This window comes from Microcebus murinus, chromosome 18 (assembly GCF_040939455.1).
Source record: "Microcebus murinus isolate Inina chromosome 18, M.murinus_Inina_mat1.0, whole genome shotgun sequence".
Classification (NCBI taxonomy): domain Eukaryota; kingdom Metazoa; phylum Chordata; class Mammalia; order Primates; family Cheirogaleidae; genus Microcebus; species Microcebus murinus.
The window spans coordinates 43,642,797-43,667,574 of NC_134121.1; the positions used below are offsets into that span (position 1 = coordinate 43,642,797).

At 47.7% G+C, this 24,778-nt stretch overlaps 2 protein-coding genes across 4 annotated transcripts in view; one reads left to right on the forward strand and one right to left on the reverse strand.

Moving 5' to 3' along the window:
* Positions 1-436: 436 nt before the first annotated feature.
* Positions 437-7,813, forward strand: CNP (2',3'-cyclic nucleotide 3' phosphodiesterase). 2 transcript variants are annotated; one of them, XM_012765735.3, is made up of 5 exons: positions 438-570; positions 1,593-1,749; positions 1,833-2,505; positions 4,772-4,911; positions 6,312-7,813. In XM_012765735.3, the coding sequence occupies exons 3-5, from the start codon at positions 1,890-1,892 to the stop codon at positions 6,759-6,761; spliced, it is 1,206 nt and encodes a 401-aa protein (XP_012621189.1). In that variant the 5' UTR covers positions 438-570; positions 1,593-1,749; positions 1,833-1,889; the 3' UTR covers positions 6,762-7,813. The 2 variants fall into 2 exon arrangements, with proteins under 2 accessions (XP_012621188.1, XP_012621189.1); XM_012765734.2 differs by lacking the exon at positions 1,593-1,749 and having other exon boundaries at positions 437-570.
* Positions 6,845-24,778, reverse strand: part of DNAJC7 (DnaJ heat shock protein family (Hsp40) member C7) — a 35,704-nt gene continuing 17,770 nt past the window's right edge. For both annotated transcript variants that reach the window (XM_020281161.2, XM_020281158.2), the window contains exons 6-14: positions 19,702-19,820; positions 18,465-18,618; positions 17,441-17,605; positions 16,554-16,645; positions 12,809-12,882; positions 12,272-12,418; positions 11,871-12,023; positions 9,861-9,923; positions 6,845-9,432 (exon numbers count right to left, since the gene is read on the reverse strand). In XM_020281161.2, coding sequence (XP_020136750.1) covers positions 9,395-9,432; positions 9,861-9,923; positions 11,871-12,023; positions 12,272-12,418; positions 12,809-12,882; positions 16,554-16,645; positions 17,441-17,605; positions 18,465-18,618; positions 19,702-19,820 — 1,005 coding nt within the window. In that variant the 3' untranslated portion in view covers positions 6,845-9,394. The remainder of the gene's footprint in view (positions 9,433-9,860; positions 9,924-11,870; positions 12,024-12,271; positions 12,419-12,808; positions 12,883-16,553; positions 16,646-17,440; positions 17,606-18,464; positions 18,619-19,701; positions 19,821-24,778) is intronic.

A 24,778-nucleotide genomic window follows, 5' to 3' on the forward strand; every position in this document is an offset into this window, starting at 1 on the left:
TGGGCTGAGTCTGACTTTAGGATTGCACAGGGCGGGACTGAGCTGAAGTCAGTGGGGTGTTTCCCCCCTGGTAAATGCAAAATTTACCAGGGTGCCAATAAACTTAGCAAGATAAAAATATTTTTATGTAGTATTGTAAAAACAACTCTGCAAAAAGTCCATGATGAATTAAATGTCAAAATTTAAATAAAGACAGGATCCCACATTGCACTTGCACGATCCTCCCTAACTCGCTTAACCACCAGCGCGGGCCGGAGAAGCGTGCGGGTCCCCATTTCAAGAGTTCGTCGTAGACGCGAACAAGAAAGCAGCCGACCAGCTTGCGGGCGCCGGCGGGCAGGGAGGCGTCCCAGGTGTGCCGCGCGGCGCTGGGGGCCCAGCTGGCGCGAGTTTCGGGTTTCGATTCGCGGCGCCTGCGCGCGGAGGGGCCCGCCCCGCCCCGGCCCGCCCCCAAGCTATGTAAGCGGCTCGGCTTGGGGTCGCGCCACCGCCAGACTCCCGTGTCCCTCCGCGCAGGCGGGCGGCCCGGAGAGCTCGTGCACGCGCAGCCGGCGCCCCCTCCTCATCATGGTGAGCGCACGCGTGGAGGCCGGGAGGGGAGGGGAGGGGAGGGGAGGGGAGGGGAGGGGAGGGGAGGGGAGGGGAGGGAGGTCCGGGCCGGCACGGGGGTAGCACCATAACGGAAAACAAGAGTATTTGGGGACTCTCGGGGGAAGTGGCATGCAAACGAGGACCCGAGGTTCCGGGTTTGAGTTCAAGCTGTTTTGGGATCCCAGTGCAGCACCAAGGTAGGGGGAAAGAGGGGGGACTTGGGGGAGGAAAACGGTGACATTTATGAGGAAGGGACCCCGGAATTGCAGAAGATGCTGCTCCCTGGGGAGACCCGGCTGGCGGGCGGGCCTGGGGGAGCGAGCGGGCGCACCCCAAGCCGCTTCGGAGCCCGCGCTGGGGCAGCCAGTCCTTGCCCTCCCCTGCGCATGCCCACGGGCCTGTGTGATTAAACCACATGCCAGCTAAGCTCCGCGGAGGCTGGCGAGAGGTGGGGCCCGTTTAGAGGAGGAGACGGTTTACGGTAAAGACTTGTTACAGACAGGAAAACGGGTGGCTCAGAGAAGAGCTGCTGACACACAGCGAAGTGGTGGGTAGAGCTAGACCCTGAAGGCAGGTGCCCTGTGCCGCCCAGTCCTGGGGCAGGCACAAAGACCACGACTTTGGGGGGGGCCGGGAGAGGGCAGAAGAGGAGGTGGCAGCTTGGTGAATGAGGCCCTTTGTCCAGTGCTCGCCTGCCCTGCCCCCAGCCACCCCTTCTGTGGGACCATTGTCCCCTCATCCCAGACAAGAGAGTATTATCTGTTGCTGCCATTGTTGGGGGAAGGGAGGCAGTCTTGGGGTAATCCTTCTTTGCCCCCACCCTTCTCTGTGCACTCAGAGCCAGGGCAGCTGTGGCTTGGCCCAGACACGGAGACCCCCACCCACAAAGAGGACGTCCTTCATAGGTGCCAAGAATATAAAAGTTAGGGCCAGTCCCAGAACTGCAGACTCCGGGCCTGCCCTGCATGCACTCCAGCACGTCTTCCACGTTTTCCTTTTAGAGGTGGCAGCAATGGGTGATCTTGAGACGAGGACAGTAAGAGTGTAGGAGAGCTTCAGACAAGCCTCCCTCCTTCCTCCACGACCAGAAGCAGACAGGTACTCAAGGACGGAAAAGGAGAAAGTCCAGTACTGCACCACCTGGGAAGGTGCCCACAAGTAGGCCAGGGACAGGGGGCAAGGCTGGCAGGGTGCCCAAGACCGACCTCCAACTGACACCTCCTTTTCCCCTCCTTACACAGAACAGAGGCTTCTCCCGAAAGAGCCACACGTTCCTGCCCAAGATCTTCTTCCGAAAAATGTCATCCTCAGGGGCCAAGGACAAGCCTGAGCTGCAGTTTCCCTTCCTTCAGGATGAGGATACGGTGGCCACACTGCAAGAGTGCAAGACACTCTTCATCCTGCGCGGCCTGCCAGGAAGCGGCAAGTCCACGCTGGCACGGGTCATCGTAGACAAGTACCGTGATGGCACCAAGATAGTGTCTGCTGATGCTTACAAGATCACCCCTGGCGCTCGAGGAGCCTTCTCCAATGAGTACAAGCGGCTTGATGAGGAACTGGCTGCCTACTGCCGACGCCGGGACATCAGAATTCTTGTGCTAGATGACACCAACCATGAGCGGGAACGGCTGGAGCAGCTCTTTGAAATGGCTGACCAGTACCAGTACCAGGTGGTGCTGGTGGAGCCCAAGACAGCCTGGCGGCTGGACTGTGCCCAGCTCAAGGAGAAGAACCAGTGGCAGCTGTCGGCCGATGACCTGAAGAAGCTGAAGCCTGGGCTGGAGAAGGACTTCCTGCCACTCTACTTCGGCTGGTTCCTGACCAAGAAGAGCTCTGAGGCCCTGCGCAAGGCTGGCCAGGTCTTCCTGGAGGAGCTGGGGAACCACAAGGCATTCAAGAAGGAGCTTCCACACTGTAGGTGGCGAGGCGGGGACAGGGGGGAGGGACACTCAACCCCTGCACTGGTTGCCTCATTTGTCAGCCCACCTTGCTGGGCTTAGGTGCTGTGTGCGTTAGGTCCCACCTTGTACTCAAAGGACTGGGCGCTGGCTGGGGGGGCAGATGAGGCCTGCCTGGAGGAGGCGGAAGCAAGTTGGCGCTTCAGAGGCAGCCCTGGGTAGTGGAAGCACGGCGGGAGCACAGGTGGAGCTGCTTCCCAGAGCACCTTCCCTCCACGGCACCTTCCCTCCAGGGCTCTTTTCCCCAACTCCCCTCTCCCAGCCTGGCTGTAGACCACTGGCCCAGTCTCGGAAGACGGAAAAACAACTTCCTCTATCATATCAGGAAATACGTCACCATATGATGCCACCTTTCAGGGAGAATCTGACCTACTGTTTGCAAAGTCATTTCCAGCAGCGGAACCATGTTCCCAAACAAAATATTACATAGGATCCTAAGCTGCAAAAAAAATTACAACTAGTACTGTTGTTCCTAATCTGGTGAAGAGTTCCCAGGCATTGGGCTAGTTGGGGTACTCATGGGTAATGAACGTGGCATCCCATGGTTTCAGAGAACATGAGTTTCATACGTAGTCTAAGATCCCTTGCTTTCCAGATGGGAAAACAGAGCCAGCAGCAATGTGGGATTTGCAGGCTGGAGCCCTGGGCTGTCCCCTCCTAGCAGGGTCTGTCCTGCCAAGGGCTCTTTGTTCCAGTGACAGGGTAGGTTAAGGATAAGGGAGGGTCCTGGTGGCTCTCATTCTCCTGCAGTGGCCTACTGGGGAAACGTCACTCTATCTATGCCATTAGGCCATTTCTGGTTCTCCCCAAGTTTAAATTATCTTCATACTTGAAATAGTCCGCTCATGTTTCTTTCTTAGCTCGTGTTGCTCAGAAGCAGGTAATTTGTCTGCGTTAGTTCTCAGGGAATTTTTTTCTTGGCTCCTAAAGCTCAAATTCTCAGTAAAGCTTCCGAGAGGCAGGGCTCCTGGTCCCAGCTGGTGGCTCTGCTCTGGAGTTACTGCCACTCAAAGTTGTTTTTACCATGCGTGAAAAACTGGACTCCTTTTCTAGCCTGGGTTACAGCAGGAGAAACGTAATGGGCCACGAACAAGGCTCAAGAGTAGAGGTTTCCCTCTCGTGTGGAGGGTAAGAGACAACCTCGCAGGATTCAACTCTGGGAATAAACGGGAAAGAGCTAGTGACTCCAAAGACAGTCACGGGCATAGAGTCTGGAATTTGGAATCACAGACACTCCACACCACTTCATGGCTGTCACATAATGTCATCCCATCATAGCCTGAGAACCTTCCTACACCTGGCCCTCCAGAGTCTGTCATCCTCCAAACAGGCCTGCAAGGCGTGTATTAGGATGGTGACATTGTAGCTTCCCCAGATGGGTCCCTGAGTGAAATGAGGCGTTAGTAAGTTGCCCAGGTGGTCTTGTGAAAATTGAGGTATGTGGTCACCCTCATTGCCGTACTGGGGTTGATAGATAAGGGTCAGCCACTTGTCCCAGGCTACTTGGCTAGTAAGCAGGACTGAGATGTTAACTGTGTTCTTTCTGGTTCTTTCTGTCATACTACATTGTTCCCAGTCCTCTTTTTTCTTTCCACCCCACTTTTCATGACTTGCCTTCCCCTTTCAGAGGTGATGCTGGTAAATCTTGGATTCTCCTGGCAGGTACCGCCTATTTCTGGGTTGCACATGCCTTAAGAGTTTGGGGACGAGATGTAAAAGGTCTACACAATGTAGAGCCAGGGAATGTAAATGCTTTTTTTTCTTGAGACAGGGTCTCGCTCTGTCACATGGGCTAGAGTGCAGTGCCATCATCATAGCTCACTGCAACCTTGAACTCCTGAGCTCCAGCAATCATCCTGCCTCAGCCTCCTGAGTAGCTGGGACTATAGGCACGTGCCACTATGCCCAGCTAACTTTTTCTCTTTTTTTTGTGGAGACAAGATCATTGTTCCCCAGGCTGGTCTTGAACGTCCGGCCTCAAACAATCCTCCCACCTCAGCCTCCCAAAGTGCTGGGATTATAGGTGTGAACTTCCTCGCCTGGCCTAAACACTTTTTATAGCTCTTAAATTGCCATTAGTTTAATCAACTAATGAATGAGTGAATTGATCAAGAATTTTTGCTTAATGTCTGAGTTTTTTCCTCTGGGCTTGCAGGGTCTTGGTGGTGGATGTTGGTGTGCCCTGCTCCTCTGCCCTGACTGCACCCTCTTTCTCCTTGCAGTTATCTCTGGGGATGAGCCCAGGGAGAAGATTGACCTGGTCACCTATTTTGGGAAGAGACCTCCAGGCGTGCTGCACTGCACAACCAAGTTCTGTGACTATGGGAAGGCCACCGGGGCAGAGGAGTATGCTCAGCAGGATGTGAGTTTTACCCAGGGACACCCAGCTGAGGTGGGGAGGGCAAGGGGGCTGTAGGTGGAGATGGGTGCCGGTGCCAGGCGGGGACCAGAAACCAGACAGCAGCTCAAGAAAAATGGCATCTCTTCCTCCAGCTCTCCCATCCCAGGCTCAGTGGCACAGACCTCGGTTGCCCATTCTAAAGAGCCTGCCCTGGCAGTACCGCCTGCCTGTGCGTTCACCCCCAAGGCCTGCCCACGAGTGCCTCTACCTTCTGCAGATTCAAGGGGAATGCTGGTCGGCAGCGGGTTCCTGCTCTGGCCCGTCTGAGCCTGTGTTAAGTTCCAAAGGTTAGGAGTCCCTTGCTCCCAGGAAGCCTAGTGCACTGAGGTTCCTGTCCCCAGGTCTGAGGCCTAGTCTTGCCCCAGAGTGAGGGAGTGAGAGCTTACTGGCTTATGGGTACTGGATCCTTCTGCACCACACAGCCTGCACCCCATGCCCATAGCCACTGACCTTAAACACCGGGCAGTCGTGCAGTCACATAACTCAGTCTCCAGCCTCCTTCAGTGTCGCCTTCTTAGGGGGCCTTCCCTGACCCCGATCCCATCTCCCCCTCCTCTGCCTAGGCTAATACAACCATGTTACTTGTTTGTTCATTGGTCTCCTTCCACTCAAATGGAAGCTTCCCAAGAGAAAGGAGTTTTTAGCTTTGTTTGCCCAGTGTTCCCAGCACCCTAGGCATAGTTGAATGAATGAATACTAACATTTGCCACCACCATTTCTACCCACATTCCTTCATTTGTCTTATTAAGCACCTATTACATGCCAGGCACTGTTGGGACAATGAATTGTGAGCAAAAATAGGAGCTTTTATGGTCAGATGGGAGAGATGGGCTTTTTCAAAGAATCAGATGTAAACCAAAGTATTCAGAGTGTGTTTCGATCAAGGGCATGTCAAAGTCCCAAGGGTGTTGCCTGGGTCCCAGCGTGAGCTGAGCAGTGATATTAGCACCTGCTGTGTATGCCTGGACGCTCACTTTCACCTTCACATTAACTCTGAGGTAGGCTCTGGTATTATCCCTGGTTTATAGGTGAATAAACCAAGGCACTGAGAGGTGGAACAGCTTGCTCGGAGCCCTGAAGCTCAGTTGGGGAGCTAGGCTCTGAACGAGCAGGTCAGGCCTCACCTCTGCTGCCCTGTCTCTCTGAGTGCATGCGCTTTTCACTCTAGCCCGAGCCGTGCCCAGGGGCAGGCTGCATGCTGCAGATGCTCGTGGATGTGGGCCTTTAACAAAGACCTCCGCTCAGCTGTGCGCACTCGTTAGCCTTCGCCTTTTCTCCCCCAGGAGTAACCCACCCTTGGTCAGCCGCCTCTCCTGAGGCCACCACCTGTAGCTTGGGCCCCTCTTTCTCACTCTCCCCAGGTGGTGAGGAAATCTTACTGCAAGGCCTTCACGCTGTCCATCTCTGCCCTCTTTGTGACACCCAAGACGACTGGGGCTCGGGTGGAGCTGAGTGAGCAGGAGCTGCAGTTGTGGCCAAGTGACGTGGACAAGCAGACCCCCTCTGACAACCTGCCCCGGGGGAGCCGTGCCCACATCACTCTCGGCTGCGCAGCTGATGTGGAGGCTGTGCAGACGGGCCTTGACCTCTTAGAGATTGTGCGGCAGGAGAAGGGGGGCAACCGAGGCGAGGAGGTGGGTGAGATAAGCCGGGGCAAGCTCTACTCCCTGGGCAATGGGCGCTGGATGCTGAACCTGGCCAAGAAGATGGAGCTCAGGGCCATCTTCACGGGATACTATGGGAAGGGCAAACCTGTGCCCACACAAGGTAGCCGGAAGGGGGGTGCCATGCAGTCCTGCACCATCATATGAGTGTCCTCACCACTGTAGGCCCCTTGCGCTTTAGAAGGGAAGGGGAGGAGAGGGAAACAAGCCCTCTGCTTGATTTTTGAGTCTTTTTTTCTTTTTTTTTTTTTTTACTCAAAGTTAACCTACAACTTTTTAAAAACTTGTAAAATAACTCACCCCCCCCCCCAGCTCCCCCAGTGCTCAAGCTCTCAACACAAAGTGGGTGGGTAGGTACCACTCAGGAACCTGGACCAAAACTGTTGGGGCGGGGCTGGGCTGGGCCTAGAGCTGCAACCAGAACCCTGAGCCCAGCCCCTAGCCCAGGCCCGCTGCTCTGACCAGAGCTGGGCTCGTGGGGTCAGACACCTCAGCTGCATAAACCCCACTGACCGGAGGCAAAAGGCAGTGGGTCTGCGGGGAGTTTTCTACCGCCATGGCAAACTAGTGGTGGCTTTGATCCCATTTCTTAACCAGTATAGGCCCAGGAAGGCTGGGGCTATTTAGCAGGGTAGAAAAAAGGGGTTTACCTCCCACCTTTTGTCCTAAGTCCGTCCCTTCCTTCACACTGTAACTAGGTAATAGTTTGATAAGCAGGGAAGAAAATGGAACAAGCAGCAGCAGCCACATCCCAGGCTGGCTGCTGGTCTCACCCAGGAAGATGGGCTGGCCATCCTTCCCAGTGGCGTGGTTCTGTTGTGTGGATGGGGAGATTGTGGCCAGAGGCAGCATGTCGGTGAGGAAGCTCCAGTCTGTCTGCCCAGCCCATCCTGCCTCCGTGGTGCCTGTGGAGGCTTCTGGCCTCTCCTCTAAAGGGGGCTGGTGGGTACCAAGAGCCAATGGAGTGGACCCCTAGCTGGTAAGGGCCAAGGCCCACCTGTTGCCTCTGGGGGAGGGGTGTTTAACATTGCTACATGTGCTGTGGTTCCTGAGGTGCCTTCCACTGTCTTCTGCTCAGTAACAGGGCCTTGCTAATCAATCTGTCACTTGAAAGTGCTTTGGATTTAAGTTACTATCCTGGCTTTGCCCAACCTCAGCGACTTGTAAGACTGATAATGAAATAAATCATGTTAATCCTAGCTGTGTGCAGTCTCTCTCAACCTTCTGTGCCCAGCTCAGTCTTTCCTGGGGCTAGGGCTGGGTGTGTTAGCACTGGCTTTGTCCCTCAGCTTGGGGCCATCGGTCCTGTCTCCCCTCTGCTGGCTGGGCACAGCTGTGGTGAGGCTGGGCAGCTGAACAGTGTTGGCTTTCATGAGGAGGCAGAAAAGAGCGAGCCTGGCCTTAGACTCATGCAGAAGGTGGGGGTTGGCAGGGTAAGAGGGATGTGGAGCACAAAGCCTCGTCCCCCATTAACTAGGGCACCCGGCCCACAGGTGCCCCCAGCCCAATCCGATCAGGAAGGTTTCTCAGCAAGACCCAAAGTTCCTAGTACAGGTTTTTCCCAGTTCACTAGGGAAGGCCACTCTCAAGTCAGTGCTATTTCAAGTGCAAGAAAAGACCTAACATTTAAGAGGTCCAGGCTAGCACAGGTCTAGACGGCCACATGGGGACTTCCCAGGCCTGACCAGACATATCATTTCACTATGGCCTAGGCACCAAGGAGGGAAGACTGGAAAGAAATGGGTAGAAGCTCAGGAAAAAGAGAACCCATAAGTTATCCGTCTGGTTCAAGGCCTTTCCCTGGCCATCCCTACCACCAAAGGGCAAAAATCTAAGCTTCAGGCAAAGCCTCAAGGGTTTCTGCCTAGAATTCCAAATGTTACTCACTTTGAGCACCAAGCTTGGCTGGAAAGCATGATGTCTGCCACTGCCTCCTTGTGTGGCTTGCCTCCCATGCAGAAAGGGAAACCAGTGGAGAAGGCCAAGGGTGTGTGCCAGGAATGGCATTTCTACTCATGTGGGCCTAACATAGGTGACCAGACTAGGGCTCTAGAGCTGCCCGTCCCACTGTGAAAGGGTCTGGGGGCCGCATTTCATCCCCCTCTCCACCTCCCTCGAGCCCACAATGGTAACAAGAGCTGCTGTGTTAACAGCCCTAGCTAGGTGAGCACTTGCGTGTGAACTTTGGACACACAGCTTCTAGTGAACTCTAGGGCCCCAACTGCTTTCTGAACTCACTCTCCCTATGACTGACGAAGGCTGGGCCCAGCAGCACACCAGCTGAGTGCCTATTCAGCACTCACATGCTGGACAGGTCAGGGGAGGCAGCAGCACCCCAACTGCCACCAGGCCAGATGTGCCCACAGCCCTGTGTGGCAGCGTGCTGAACCTCAGAGAGCCTGTGTTAGGATCAGTTTCGTGCTGGGGGCTCAGGTCTGGTCCACTGACTCTGGAGTGACACAAAGCGGCTGCCAGAGCAAAGGGGCCAGAAAGGGTCAAAACATTTTATTCTTTTTTTTTTTCTTTTTTAATAAAGTTAAACAGTAAAACAAAAATTCACAAGCTGCCTCCCTGTCCACCCCCCGCCTCCCTCCCCTACCCGCAGTCTTCGGCACTGGCTCCCTTTCCTTCACCCCACTCACATGGACACAGGGTATCCAACCAAGAAAATGAAACTGCTCTAAGTACACGGAGACATGATGAAGGGAGGAGGTGAATTGTGTCCACATTCAAGGTTAAACAGTGACTACATTGTCTGGATTCTGGGTGGTTGCCCTTCATTAGCCAAATTGAAAAAAGAAATTCCCTGGACCAGATGCTGAAAGGGAAAAGAAGGGCTTGTTAGTTGGCTCTGGGTTTTCCAGGGAAGATCACTTTGCTCTGATCGTGGAAGGCTGCTTCAAACTCATACAGAGAAACTCTAAGGGTATCAAACAGTCTGGGCCCTGGGGTGCAAGCGGAGCATGTGACTGCATTGTGTGTGCAGCTTCTGAACAACTTCACTCTCACAGAAAAGCCTCAGTACCAGGCCGCTTAGAGACACCTCCCTGCAGAGAGATGTGGAGCTAATGGTCCCAAGGCAGGGTGTGCCTGGGAACCTCCCTTTCTTCATCCTTGGCAACAGCTGAATGGATCTGCTAGGTGAGAATTCAGCTGTCCCCACCTATGGGTCCCTCTGACTCCCAAAGAGCTGCCTCAGTATTGGCTTGTGATCTGGGAACTCTCAAGAACAGCAAGCATACCCACCTTCAAAGCTGAAGCCCCCAGGACCGCCAAAGAATGCCTTGAAGATATTGTTTGCATCAAAATCTGTGGAGCAGGGTAAGTAACACAGAAGGGACAAAAAGGTGAAAAAAATGAAGTGTTTGAAGAAGAAATGATGACACTGAGAATGGGTCTCCAAAGCTTTCCCAGATAGTCTCACTTTCCTCCTTTCCCAATACTTCAAATCTGCCTGCCTATGCAAAACAGGCTACCTGGTCTCACTGCTAGGACATGTTCCCTCTTCCAAGTGTGATCCAAAAGGAAAGCCTTCTCTGCCTCAGCCCACGTGGCTGGGCCATTTGCACTTACTAACACAAAACCTTCCCCACATGGTCGTTCTAGAATGCTGAAGCTGCTACCCAAAAGGTTAAAGCTTATCACTTAAATGCTACCAAAAGTAAATATAAGAACAAGATCTATGATTTAGTGTATTTGATTTCATGTCTATTACTCTGTCTAGACTGCATGCCAGAAAAAAAATTAGGATTTATTAAGTACCTAATTAGGTTCTATTCATAGTGCTTGAATATATTATAACATTTAATCCTATTAACAATTTGTCAGAGTATTAATCCCAATTTATACTAAACAAAATATATGCAGGGAGTTCAAGTAACTTGCCCAAGATCACAAGGCCAGTGAAAGCAGCAGGACTGGAAATTCCAACTCCTGGCTCTAGCGCTGCGCTCTTTCCCCCAGGTCCCATCAGGTTTGATGGCTCAGCCCCAACTGACTTCCTAAGCTGCACAGGACTGATCACCAGGTGATCCCATGGCCACAGTGTGTCCAAAATTTAATTTCTCTGCCTGCACATCTGCTCATCTTCCTGGGATCCCTGGCTCAGCGAATGACCCAATCAGTAAATTATGCCAGAGTCTCTCTCTACTGAGTCCTTGCTCTCTCCCCAACATATCTGAGCAGCAAGTCGCTCCTGCTGAGCCTACCCTACACCTCCCGATTATACCCTCCAATCCTTACCTACCTATTTGTCTTCCTCCTTCACCCCTCTCTCACCTCCATCACAAATATATTTCTAAATCCAAGTGGGTCCATAGCACCTCTACTTAAAACTCTTCAATAGCTTTTACCTGCTTATAGCTCTTCTCAACTGCTAGGCAGAGCAACATGTTTATTACTGGTGAACTTAGGTTTATTAAACACAAACACCCCCCTCACCCCTACCCTGAAGATTCAGGATTATTTATAGACTATTGCCATTATTTTAAATTCCAATAGATTTTCTTGGTGGAAGAGAAAGGGCTGGCATTAGAGATGGTCTGCACAATGTGCACAGTTCAGGGCCTCTACTACCCCTGGTTGAGTCCACAATGAGCAATGACAGTGACAACAGCTATGCTTTTCTTTTTGGGAAAGTAGAATCTGTGAGGGTTTACAGGAATGCACGACACACATAAATATCAGTTGGTGTATACTTTGTGGTGGGTAAAAAACTTGCAGCTAACAGGAAAAGGTCCACATTCCTTACACACACAGCCCTTATGGCCTTCTGAGGTCTGATCCAGCTACCCGCAGCCTCACCTCTCACCACCGCCTGCCTCTAGCACCCCCCGCCCCCATCTTTCCAGTCCAAGCCCCTTGCAGACCTCCAAAGGGGCCAAGCTTTTCTGCACTTCCAAGCCTTCCCTTGCTGGTGCTCACCCTGGAGCCCATTCTACACACTGAACCTGCTACATTTAATTGCATGTGTCTGACTCCATGCCTATTAGTCTGTTTAGAGCAGGGAACAGATTTGGCCCATGGGCCAAAGTTTGCAAACCCCTAGATACTGGGTTCTTGGAGGTCAGGGAACCTACTTGATTCATCTTTGTTGTCTCCAACACCCAACACAGTGCCTCATATCAAGGGAATATTTTGTAAATTCCTGCATATCACTACTGATTATGTACAGGCTCTCCCTCTGGAGTGTCTTTAGAAAAAATTCTAACATTCCGTAGCTGTCAGATTCACCCCAGGCTGCCCCAACCAACTTACCACCCATATTCATGCCCTCCTCATCCAGGTCCTGTCCACTGTCATAGCGAGTCTTTTTCTTGGGATCAGAGAGGATGGTAAAGGCCTCTCCGACTTCCTTGAACTTTTTCTCTTCCTCCTTCTGAACCTCAGCACTGGCTCCACTGTGCCGATCTAAATAAAGGAGGAGTACAAGAACTCAGATGAAATCAGAGTCCCAAGGAAACAAAGTCTGAGAGAAAAATCACTTTACATCTGATTTTGGAATTTGGTACCCCCCAAAATCTGGAGGGCACAGAATTCTGCAATACATTATTCCAAGCTGAAGAAGCTCTCCAAGGCTTCCCCGCTCTGCACTGATTTTTGCAGTGGGCCTGCCCCGGAGGTTCTTCCCACTAAGCCCCTGCCCCCACCAGCTCTACCTGGATGATGCATCAAGGCCCGTTTCCGATAAGCTTTCTTGATCTCATCCTCAGAGGCATTTTTGTCCACTCCCAGAATCTTGTAATAATCTTTCCTCTTACTCCTCTTCAGTTCCAGCTGTGCATTTTTTAGGAGCTGTTTGTGTTCTAGAGGGAGACATCTGGCATCAATGGACAAATCTGATTCTGGTTTCCCTTGCCGAGTCCCAGCCCCCTGCCTGGGACTTAGAAGCCCTGTTAACCATGCCAGGGGCTTTTATGGTACTTTCTTCTGGAGATTAGAAAAAAATTTAGTCACACTTAGGTTCCTCACATTAGTCTCATCACACAAAAAGAGAAGTGAAAGAGAGGATCTGGGACCAGGAAATAGGTGCCTCTTGTTCTCCCACAGGATCTCTGCTCACTTGTTCCTAACTAGTGATCAGACAGGCTCTAGGTAGGTCCCTGATCCCCGAATTAAACCACATTGTGTCCAGTTTCAGGGCCTACAAGTAAGACCACACAGTTCCCTGAGAAAATGCTCCCCAATTCCTTTACCTTTTGTTTTCTCCGTCTGATACACTTTTTCATAGTCCCGCACTGCTTCTTCATACTGTTCTGTGTCCATGTAACTGAGAAGGAAATACAGTGCAATACAGTGCTCAGACATAAATAGCAATGGTCTTCAGGATCACTTTTGGACAAGAGGCATGGTTCAAACAAGACACACACTTTTTGTAAGAAGCTTCATGAAACAGGTGCCCTTAATTTAGCAGTGAGAGAAAATTAGCTATCAGTTCCTCAAGAAAAAAAAAAAGAGGCCCCAAGGCACTTGCACCCAACCAGCAAAGTACTCAGCTCTGAGCAGAAAGTAATCAAGGAGGGAAAAGTTCCTTCTGACACAGCCACCCAAGAGGTATCTGGACCACCTTAGGAAAGGCAATGTGAAGGCGCCTACTTGATTACTCAAGATTAAAACACAAGAAAAGTGAGATAAATAGGTATGAAAGAGCTTTGAAACTTACACAGCCATAAACATGCAGGGCTAGCTCTAATCCTGAGTAGAAGTGGGATTAGTGAGCCACTAGAAAGATAAAGTTCACGGTGGTAGCTGCTGACAAATGCTTCCATTAAGACCAATCAATTTAGGAAATGTTGGTAAATGAGAATGAAAAAAAGAGACTCTAAACACAGGTTTGCTTCTATTTTGGCAGCAAAAAAAGGAGGGGCCCCTGGCTCAAGATGGGAGGAATCTAGCTTGACAGGCTAATTGCCAGACCTTTTAAGTGTCTCTTGCATAGAAGCAAATGGCATTTTCCATGTCTTGACAAGATCACTGGCACCAAGAGTGGCCTACTAATTAAACAGACTGTGGCAGGAGTTTCATCATCAGCTGGGGAATGGGAAGTGATCATGTAATGCAGCTAGATGCTATACAACAGATTCAACTTTTACACTGCTATCCAACAAGTCTATCTTTACAAACATCACAGACCCCCTCCAGCCTTGGAGGCTAGGGCAGGAGAGTACTACCAAAGTGGCTAGCAAAAGTGAAGCCCAACATCATAGGTGTATCTGATTTTCTGGCAACATTTTAATTTATGACTTTAAAAAACCAAAGCCCTGCAAATATAGGACACAAATGCTACTAGAGCTCAGGGAACCAATTTACAGAATGAAATGTAATATAATTTGAAGTAAAAAAAAAAAATTTGAAGTAAAAAAAAAAAACAAAACTGATAGCCCTGGGTGTACAGTGATCTGACAAATGATTAACCCTGATAAACTTTCTAGGTCCACATGTAATGTATTAAACAAGGCATACTACAGTGATTTATGCTTTTACTTCATACTTTTTAAAATTCAAGGATATCCTAACATTTTAAATTTTTTAAAAAGTTGAAGGAAAAGTAAGCTGGGCTTTTTTTTTTTTTTTTGAGACAGAGTCTCACTCTGTTGTCCGGGCTAGAGTGCCGTGGCGTTAGCCTAACTCACAGTAACCTCAAACTCCTGGACTCAAGCAATCCTTCTGCCTCAGCCTCCTGAGTAGCTGGGACTACAGGCATACTCCATCATGCCTGGCTAATTTTTTCTCTATATTTTTAGTTGACCAATTAATTTCTTTCTATTTTTAGTAGAGATGGGGTCTCACTCTTGCTCAGGGTGGTTTTGAACTCCTGACCTTGAGCGATCCTCCCACCTTGGCCTCCCAGAGTGTTAGGATTACAGGTGTGAGCCACCATGCCCGGCTGTAAACTGGGCTTTAAGGAAAAAGGGAGAACTCTAGCTCACCATAGGAGATGCCACAAACACTTGGCATCTCCCCAACTTTAGGGATAAGTCAAGGCACATGGGGGACAGTGGGCAGGCCTTTGTTAAGGCTATTGCCCGAGCTCATCTCCAGTGCTTCTTGCCAATCCCAGCTGCTTAAGGGGACTGTTGCGAAAAAGCCAATTGCACTAAACGGTGCACACTGTCCTCATGTGGTGGCATTTCAGAGGAAGAGCCACTCCAACAATAGTTCTGTTTCTACCACGAAGAAGCTGATTTCAAAGCAATTCTTGATTTTTGTTTATTATACATACAGGAAGAAAATAATTCTCTATTCAATTATTCTCCTAGGAAATCAAGAATTGTCTGGTCTCCTTCTATTCCTTGTTCAAACACTACAGAGCATTCCCCTGAGCTAATATAGTAATATCAGGTATCTAGCTGCTCCTTCCACTAGAGATTTAGGAGATTATTATAAATAAAATTACAGCAAACACATTTATTTATATAGCATTTTGCATCTGTTAAAAATAGGCTTTAGCTGGGTCAAAGGGTGCTCTTTTGTCTTCTAAAGCTTCCACTTTTGTCTGCCAGGGGCAAAGATGGAATGACTGATGGTTGGTCTCACAGAATCTCTATGCATGTTTCTGTTGGACAGACTGAATTATCTACTTAGAAATTCACTTAAAAACACACACACACATAGCAGTTTTCCTATTTTAAGTGAGGTAATTTTGGGAAAACTAAATAGGAGTTAGTCTACAAGATATTCTACAACACTGATGAGATGGGGTAACTTAAAACTACCAGCTCACCAGGCATCAATAATTGCACCTGCTTTTTGTTTTTGAGTCAGAGTCTTGCTCTGTCACCCTGGGTAGAGTGCAGTGGTATCATCATAACTCACAGCAACTTCAAACTCCTGGGCTAAAGTGATCCTCCTGCCTCAGCCTTCCAAGTAGCTGGGACTACAGGCACCCGCCATGACGGCTGGCTAATTTTTCTATTTTTAGTAGAAATGGGGTCTCGCTCTTGCTCAGGCTCAAACTCCTGATCTCAAGCAATCTTCCCGCCTCAGCTTCCCAGAATGCTAGGATTATAGGTGTGAGCCACACCGTACTTGGATTAGCACCTGTTCTTTAGAGATGACATTTCATAATAAGGAATGGAGCAGGTGTTGGAGGATTGCTATACAACAAATACGTCTTCCTTTGGGAACTTTAAAGACAGGAATGTTTTCTCTGCTAGGAGAATTATGTGAAATAAGAAGAGATGGATTTCTGAAAGACCTCCTGGCCCTTGCTAATATTCCTATACAGAGAAAATTGTCTGGTGAGTCCAAGAGTAAGATGAACAACTCTGCTGGGGAGCACCCTGCCTCTGGGGCAAATCTGGGCATTGGGAGTAGCGTATTTTGGCTCATGAATCACCTTGTTAGACAGGGCAATCCCTCCACTCAAAACACCCAAGCACAGACTACCCATCCAGGATATTTCTAAAAGAGGGTCCTTATACTGCTGGGAGGCTGAGCTGGATTAAATCCATTCCAACCGTAAGATTGTCTTCCCTTGTCAGAACAGACAGGATAGGTACAACTCTCAACTGTCTCTAAGAGATACTTCATTTCTTCCTTTTCCAAGCACCTTACATTCATTCAACAGAACATTTATTGAGTGAGCACCTATGTGCCAAGCACTGTGCCAAGTTAGAGCAAAAGTGTACAACACAAAATAAAATCTCCAAAGGAAATGGATTTAAACTTTAACAAAAGGAATTTGGGTCAGGCATCAGAGGAAACTTACTGACCGTGAGGGGCGTTAGACACAGGCATGGGAGACTGAGGGAGCTTGTGCAATCTCCTCCGCTGGAGGTCTATAAAGATAGTCTAGGGCTGGAACAATCCCACCTAGAGGCAGGGGGAAGGACCAAATGACCTCACAACATCCCTGGGTCTGCTTTGTCATCCACAATGCAATTCCCCTTGTAGGCCAGTGGCAACTCCCTCTTGCCCCCACCCACCAGAGGCACTTACCACTGAGCTCTTCTCAAGTAGGCTTTTATATACGTGTCATCAAGCTTCACTGCATTTGTGCAGTCTTCTATTGCATCATCTAGTTTCCTAAGCTTCAGGAAAGAGAGAGCAGTCATACTTCACATCTTTGGTGACTGAGGGTGCCCAGAAACTGTGAGCATGGCTTCAAAATTCTAACAGGATCAGTCATGCTGGCCCCTAACAGTTATACTAGGTTCTTGTTCTTTGCCACTACGGGATAGGGACAAAAAAATTAAAAACTGGTTTTTTTTTTTTCTATGTGATGCAAGCCAAACATACTTATCTGCAAGGATAAACCACCTCAACCACTCCATGTTAGTGCCCAACCAGCTTTCCATTCTTCCAGAGGCCAACCAGAAGGATCAGAATTACTGTGGTTTTAAACTACTAGAACTCTATAAGGGCAAGGAGCCTACTGTTCCTTATGCTAGGTAGGGCCACAGGGAAACTCAGGCCATTTCCAACCATGCACAGTGACCATGAGTTACACTGGAGAAAAAAACTAAGCCTGTATCATACTCTTCCTCTACATTGCTCCTAAGAATTAAATGAGCATTTGCTGAAGCAAAAAGCAGCAATAATACTTGCTTAAAATTATCCTTAAGCCCCTAGCCATTCTCTTATTGCCAAAAGGGACCTTGAAGAACAGATGAGAATATCATTCCAAATTGCCCAAGTACTCCCCAAATTCCACAGAAATGATAAACGCTTGCCACTCAGAAGGTAGTTCCAAACAAGCTGATATATTAACCAAAACAACTCTTCCTCTTTCATCTGGCTTACCCTCGCTGGGCAGATTTCCCAAGACCTGTTTGATGTCCCTTAAAAATATCTCTATAGGCCCCAAAACAAGACCAAGTGCTTACCTTGGAATTAACCGTACCCCGATTACAGTAGAGTTTAGCATTTGTTTTTATATTGTTGGGGTCTATCCCCAGGGCTTCTGTGTACAGTTCATATGCTAGCTTGTAATTTCCTTCCTTAAATGCTTTATTCCCATCTTCTTTCTTTGCTTTAAGTGCTTTGGCATTCTACAGAAAAAAGTAACGGAGGTCAGTTCACACCCAGACAACCTCAGACCACTGCACAGAGAGGCCAGAGTCTGTTTTCAAGTTCTTCAATTCCAATAGTTTAGCATTAACACAGCACTCTGCCCCCCACCCCCCCACACACACACACACTACCTGGGCCATTTGTGCTTCCTATGGAGTGTACGGGGAAAACCAAGAGTTCCAAAAATATCAATGAGACCTATGTCTCACTGCCTATCAGGGCAATGCTTATCATATGCCTATCCAGGGCTTGCCTGCACTCCCCAGGGCAAGTATTACTATTTTTCTTCACTGAAGAGCAAAAAAGAAAAAAAAAAAAAAGAATCCCATTTAGATATTATAAGGATCTGATCCTGTATGAGTACATTTACCTTTAGGTAAATAAAAGTACTCCTGAAATCAATCATCCCCCTCTCTTTCTTTCTTTCTTTTTTTTTTTTTTGAGAGATGAATGCCTGGCATCAGCCTCGCTCACTGCAACCTCAAACTTCCAGGCTCAAGTGATCCTCCTGCCTCAGCCTCCCACTGTGACTACAGGTGCATACCACTACACCCAGCTAATTTTTCTATTTTTGATAGAGACAGGGTCTTGCTCGTGCTGGTCTCCAACTCCTGAGCTCAAGTAATTCTCCTGCCTCGGCCTCCCACAGTGCTAGGATTATAGGCATGAGCAAAAGCACCCAGCATTGAAATCATTTCTAATGAAGACCAAGTGTCCTTGCAAAGTGAGACAAGAAGCTTTTGTTCCTTGTGAATCTAAAACCTTCCACTCTAACCATCTTAAAAGGCCCCGAAAGGAAGTTTTCTTTACCACACAGATTTGGTCCCTAGAACTTACTCTGCAAGCAATGCAGGCCTTCTCATGGTCAGGAGCCATCCTCAGAGCCTGTACAAAAAACTGAACTGCCTTCTCAATACAATCTTCATAATAAAGGCAAAGACCTCGTACATACAGAGCATCCGCATTGGTGGAATCCATTCGTAAAATGTCACTGCAATAGCCAGAAATGGGCATATTCAGCTGCGGTTTAAAATGTCCTCACCATTACTACCATTTGTGGCCAGTTTTTTCCTTGACCATGTGTTTAGCATTAAAAGTAACCAAAGGTAGGTAGACAGATTTTCCCAAGAACTCTTCCCAAACCTTCCCAAATAATATTTATCTTTAATATAGTTGTATCTCACAATCCTTATTATACTAAAACAGGGTTGGCAAACTACAGCCCACAGGGTCAAATCCTTTCTACCATTGGTTTTTTTTCTTTTTTTTTCTTTTTTTTTGAGACAGAGTCTCACTTTGTTGCCCAGGCTAGAGTGAGTGCCATGGCGTCAGCCTGGCTCACAGCAACCTCAATCTCTGGAGCTCAGCGATCCTACTGCCTCAGCCTCCCAAGTAGCTGGGACTACAGGCATGCGCCACCATGCCCGGCTAATTTTTTGTATATATATTTTTAGTTGGTCAATTAATTTATTTCAATTTTTGGTAGAGATGGGGTCTCGCTCAGGCTGGTTTCGAACTCCTGACCTTGAGTAATCCGCCCGCCTCAGCCTCCCAAAGTGCTAGGATTACAGGCGTGAGCCACCACGCCCGGCCTCTGTCATTGGTTTTTGTAACTATAGTTTTATTGAAACACAGCCACACCCATTTGTTCAACTATTATTCACCACAGCTTTTGCACACTATACAATGGCAGAATTGAGTAATACCAACAGAGACCCTGTGGCCTGCAAAAGCTAAAATATTTACTATCTGGTCCTTTTCAGAAAGTTTGCCAACCCATGGAGGAGAAGGAAAAGGACCACTTAAAAAAACAAACAAAACTACCCAAAACTAACATAACACAAGCTGTTCTTTCATATGCATACAGCTCAAATACCCAATATGCTACTATACTCTTATATACCCTGTGGGTTTTTAAATCCGTTTTAACCTTTGGCTTTAAGTCCCAAGAAGGTCTGATCAGTCTTAGCTGGCCCCATGGGACCATATGGTAGCTCCCATTGTAGAACGCTGCCAGATAGCATCACTCCAATAGTATCTGGCATTTCAACGATGAACTGGCCTGACTGCTTACCTAGCCACAGACTGTGCTTCTGGATAACGACCCAGCATTGTTAAACATTCTGCTTTGAGGATTTTGAAGCGATGGCAGGCAGGGGCAAATTCTAGGGCTCTGTCCATGCAGAAAACAACCTATAGGGAAGAAGAGAGCAAATAAGGCTCTTCATCCTGGACTCCAGAAATGTCTCACTTGGTCATAGGCAACAAGCAGATTCAAATCTTAAAGTGGGTCCACCGTTGAGAAAGAAATATCAAAATTTATAAACATACCTGATTGACTAAAGTACTACAATAAGGAAAGCAGACGTTCCAAATGATAATGATGACAGTAAACATTTATAGAGTACTTTATGTATTAACCCATTTAATTCTCTTGACAATTTTATGTAACAGGTAATATTACCACCTTTATTTTACTGATGAGACAACTAAGGCACAGAGAACTAAGGTTTGAGACTGCCAAAGCTAAGTGATATAAATAGAATTTGATCTTAAACACTAAGGCAGGCATGGTGGCTCACACCTATAACCCTAGCACTCTGGAAGGCTGAGGAGGGAGGATTGCTTGAGCTCAGCGGTTCGAGACCAGCCTTAGTAAGAGTGAGACCCCATCCCTATTAAAAATAGAAAAATTAGCTGGGTGTCCTGGCAGGTGCCTGTAGTCCTAGTTACTTGGGAGGCTGGGGAAGGAGGATCACTTACTTGAGCCCAGGAGTTTGACGTTATAGTGAGCTACAGTGATGCCACTGCACTCTACCAGGGGTGACAGAGTGAGACTTTGTCTCAAAAATAAAAAAATAAATAAAAAAGGAAATTGATCTTAGACACTAAGACTCCAGAGCCTATACTCCCACGATCCTATTTTATTTTATTTCGAGACAGAGTCTTGTTATGTCACTCAGGCTGGAGTTTGCAGTGGTGTGATAATAGCTCACTGCAGCCTCAAACTCCTGGTGTCAAGTGATCCTCCTGCCTCGGCCTCCTAAGTAGCTGGGAAAACAGTCATGCATCACCATGCCTGGCTAATTTTTTAAAACTTTTTTTTGGTAAAGACCGGATCTCGATATGTTGCCTAGGCTGGTCTGGAACTATTGGGCTCATGCAATCCACCTGCCTTAGTCTCCCAAGGTACTGGGATTATAGGTGTGAGCCACCAGGCCTGGCTAAGAGCCTGTAACCTTAATCGCCATGCTAAGCTGCCTCTACAGTGAATCATATCCAAAATGACTATGATCAAAACTCACATTCTCACAAATACTGTTATTTGTTACTTTGCATAATTCATCATGTTTAGCCTGTTAAGCAAGACAAGGAATAGCAAAAACAACTTGGTACAGAATCACCGTTCCTTTTTTTTTGAGACAGAGTCTCACTCCATCACCCTGGGGAAAGTACAATGACATCATCATAGCTTACTGCAACCTCAACCTCCAGGGCTCAAGCAATCCTCTTGCCTCACTCAGCCTTCCAAATAGTTGGGACTACAGGTGCACACCATGATGCCCGGCTAATTTTTCTATTTTTTTTTGTAGAGAGAGAGAGTCTTGCTCTTGCTCAGGCTAGTCTCCAAGCTCAAGAAATTCTCCACATCAGCCTCCCAGAGTGCTAGGATTACAGGTGTAGCCACCATGCCCGGCTTGTTTTCTATGTTATTAAAATTGTTCAGTTTCTTCCTTCTCTGTGCCTCACATTTCACTGAGTACTGCAGTGGCCCTTCTTCGGTCTATTTTTTTTAGTATAGAAATACACCAAGAAAATAGTCTATTTTAAACAGCTTAGATAGAACTATATCATATTACTATTATCAACATGCTGCTAAGCCATAAGCCAAGTATCTCACACACACATAACAAAATTGGGATTAGTTCACTCTTTCAGCCATATATTCCATTTTTCTCTTTTCAAAAGTTTGTTCTCGGCCGGGCGCGGTGGCTCACGCCTGTAATCCTAGCACTCTGGGAGGCCGAGGCGGGTGGATTGCTCGAGGTCAGGAGTTCAAAATCAGCCTGAGCAAGAGCGAGACCCTGTTTCTACTATAAATAGAAAGAAATCAATTGGCCAACTAATATAGAAAAACATTAGCTGGGCATGGTGGCGCATGCCTGTAGTTCCAGCTACTTAGGAGGCTGAGGCAGAAGGATTGCTTGAGCCCAGGAGTTTGAGGTTGCTGTGAGCTAGGCTGATGCCATGGTACTCGCTCTAGCCTGGGCAACAAAGCGAGACTCTGTCTCAAAAAAAAAAAAGTTTGTTCTCTGAGTTCTCACTTTCAGTTTAGCTGCTATTCCTGGAAGACCCTTGATGACTCATATTTACCCCAAGAATAAATGAACCAAAAGAGGAACCTGGAATGGACACCCATTCCCTCATACAATCTGGCTGTGAGGATCAGGAAGAGATAAAGTCTGAAAACTTGCCGGCAGAAATAACTCAAATCCCATCAACAGGAGACTGGTTAGGTAACACAGACATTCATATAATGGAATACTACGTACTAATATTGAAAAGACTTGCAAAATCTATTCAGTGAAAAAAAGGGTACAGAACTGTGTAAAGTACACTAATTTCATACAAAAAAAAAAAAAGAAGAAAATTAAGGATCTACATTTTATATATACACAACAAAACTGTAGAAGGAAACAAAAGACATAACAACAGTCATTAACTTAGGGGAGTGAGACCTGGGCAGACAGAGGATGTTTGAAGGGATGCTCATTGCTAAATATTTTTTCATACTTTTTAGCTTTTGAAACATGAATAGAACCTATTCAAAAAATGAAATTAAAAAATCTGGGCAAGTAGGTAAACACCACGAGCTGTTACACAGAGAAGACTTTCTGCAGTGTCACACAGCAGTGATGGGGATACCTCTCCTTCAGTAGCACAAGTTACTGTTCTGGAAGTTCTAAGGACGATATGAAAACTTAGGTACTATGTAGATAGAAGTGTAATGCTAATTTCCTCCCTCAAATGGAAAAGGAATGAGCAAGGAGGAAAGAAGTCAGGCAAAATTCAGTGGCCACACCCTGCTGCCTTCACAAGGACAACATTCCCTGCGAAGCTGGTTCTGCTCATCGTGGGGAGCATCAGTTAAGGGCTCAGTGCTTCACTTCCCACCCCCAGCTCTCCATGACTAGGGACAGCTGCAGGCAAAGAAGATCTTTGTTTCTTCCAAGTTGATCTGTTTCCCCTGCCAGGATCATAATTCTTCATTTGTGACATCACCATGAGCTACAGTGGGGGTGGGGGGAGCTGGGATGTCACAAACAGAGGATTCTGTCACAAACTCGGGATTCTGGCTCCAGAGTGAGCAAGAGAGAAAAGAAACCCAAAAGACTGCCTTTCGAGACAAAGCTTTTGCCTATGTAAATCTCAGAAAACGTGACAGTAGGCAGAACTGCCTTCCAAATGCACACACAAAAACAAACAAAACAAACTTATGTAGCACACTACAAAGGCACTGTGGTTATTAAAACCAATGGACAAAAGAGGGATGCTAATAAGTTAATGCTGGGACTCTGCATAAGCTAATACGATATATTCATTAACAAATAAAAGACCTTCAGAGTCTGAGTTAAGAATGATTTTGGTTTTTTTGAGAGACGGGGTCTTGCTCTTGCTCAGGCTAGTCTCACAAACTCCTGAGCTTGGCCCGGTGCGGTGGCTCACGCCTGTAATCCTAGCACTCTGGGAGGCCGAGGTGGGCGGATTGCTCCAGGTCAGAAGTTCAAAATCAGCCTGAGCAAGAGCAAGACCCTGTCTCTACTATAAATAGAAAGAAATTAATTGGCCAACTAATATAGAAAAACATTAGCCGGGCATGGTGGTGCATGCCTGTAGTCCCAGCTACTCGGGAGGCTGAGGCAGAAGGATTGCTTGAGCCCAGGAGTTTGAGGTTGCTGTGAGCTAGGCTGACGCCATGGCACTCACAAAGTGAGACACTGTCTCTCAAAAAAAAAAACAAACAAAAAAAACAAACAAAAAAAACCTCCGTAGGACAAACTAGGATGGAAAAAGAAGAAAACAAACAAACAAACAAAAAAAACCAAAAACCTCCTGAGCTCAATCGATCCTCCCAGCTTGGCCTCCCAGAGTGCTAGGATTACAGGCAGAGTCACAGTGCCCCGGCCAAGAATGATTCTTAATGTACCCTTTATCAAGTATTTACAGAGTACCTGCTACAGATAGCACTGAACAAATTCCTACATATGAAGTGATAATTTCCTTGCTTAGATAGTACTCACAAACTTAAGTAATCTTAAAAATCTTTCCTGATCAGGGTTTTTTTTGAATTTTATTTTTTGTAGAGATGAGTTCTTGCTATGTTGCCCAGGCTGGTCTTGAACTCTTGTCCTCAAGCGATCCTTCTGCCTTGGTCTCCCAAAGTGCTGGGATTGCAGGTGTGAGCCACTGTGGCTGTCCCTGATCAGTGGTTTTTAATCTTTTTGGAGCCATCTATCTCCCCTTTTGAAACTGTAGTGAAACTTTCTAAGTACCATCTAACAAAAGGAGTTAGGAATTAGAGATCAGACATAACTACAAGATCTCGGCAAGGAAAGGTGGCTCCTGCCTGTAATCCTAGCACGTTGGGAGGCTGAGGCAGGAGGATCACTGAGGTCAGGAGATACAGACCAGCCTGGGCGACATAGAGAAACCCCATCTCTACAAAACAAAGTTAACAAAAATAGCCAGGCATGGTGGCGCATGACTGTCGTCCCTGCTGCTTGGGAGGCTGAGGCAGAAGGATGGCTTGAGCCCAGGAATTCAAGGTTACAGTGAGCTATGATTGCACCACTGCACTCCAGCCTGCATGACAGAGTAGAAACACCTGTCTCTAACTTAAAAAAAAAAAAAGTAAAAAGGGCCTCTTTCCCACTCCCCACCCATTTTTGTTTTAAAGATAAGACAGTCTTACTATGTTGCCAAGGCTGGAGTACAGTGGCTATTCACAGGCATGAGCAGTTTTGAACTGCTCCACTTCTGACCTGGGCTGGTTCACTCCTCCTTAAGAAACCTGGTGGTCCCCTACTCCTGGGAGGTCATCATACTAATACCAAACTTTGTGCTGACACCTGTTAGCACAGCACATTACA

Bases quoted from the DNA above. Each gene is read 5' to 3' on its own strand.
- CNP (XM_012765734.2), top strand. The intron at 2,506-4,771 runs GTAGGTGGCGAG...TTCTCCTTGCAG, and splicing joins CAAGAAGGAGCTTCCACACT to TTATCTCTGGGGATGAGCCC. The intron at 4,912-6,311 runs GTGAGTTTTACC...CACTCTCCCCAG, and splicing joins AGGAGTATGCTCAGCAGGAT to GTGGTGAGGAAATCTTACTG.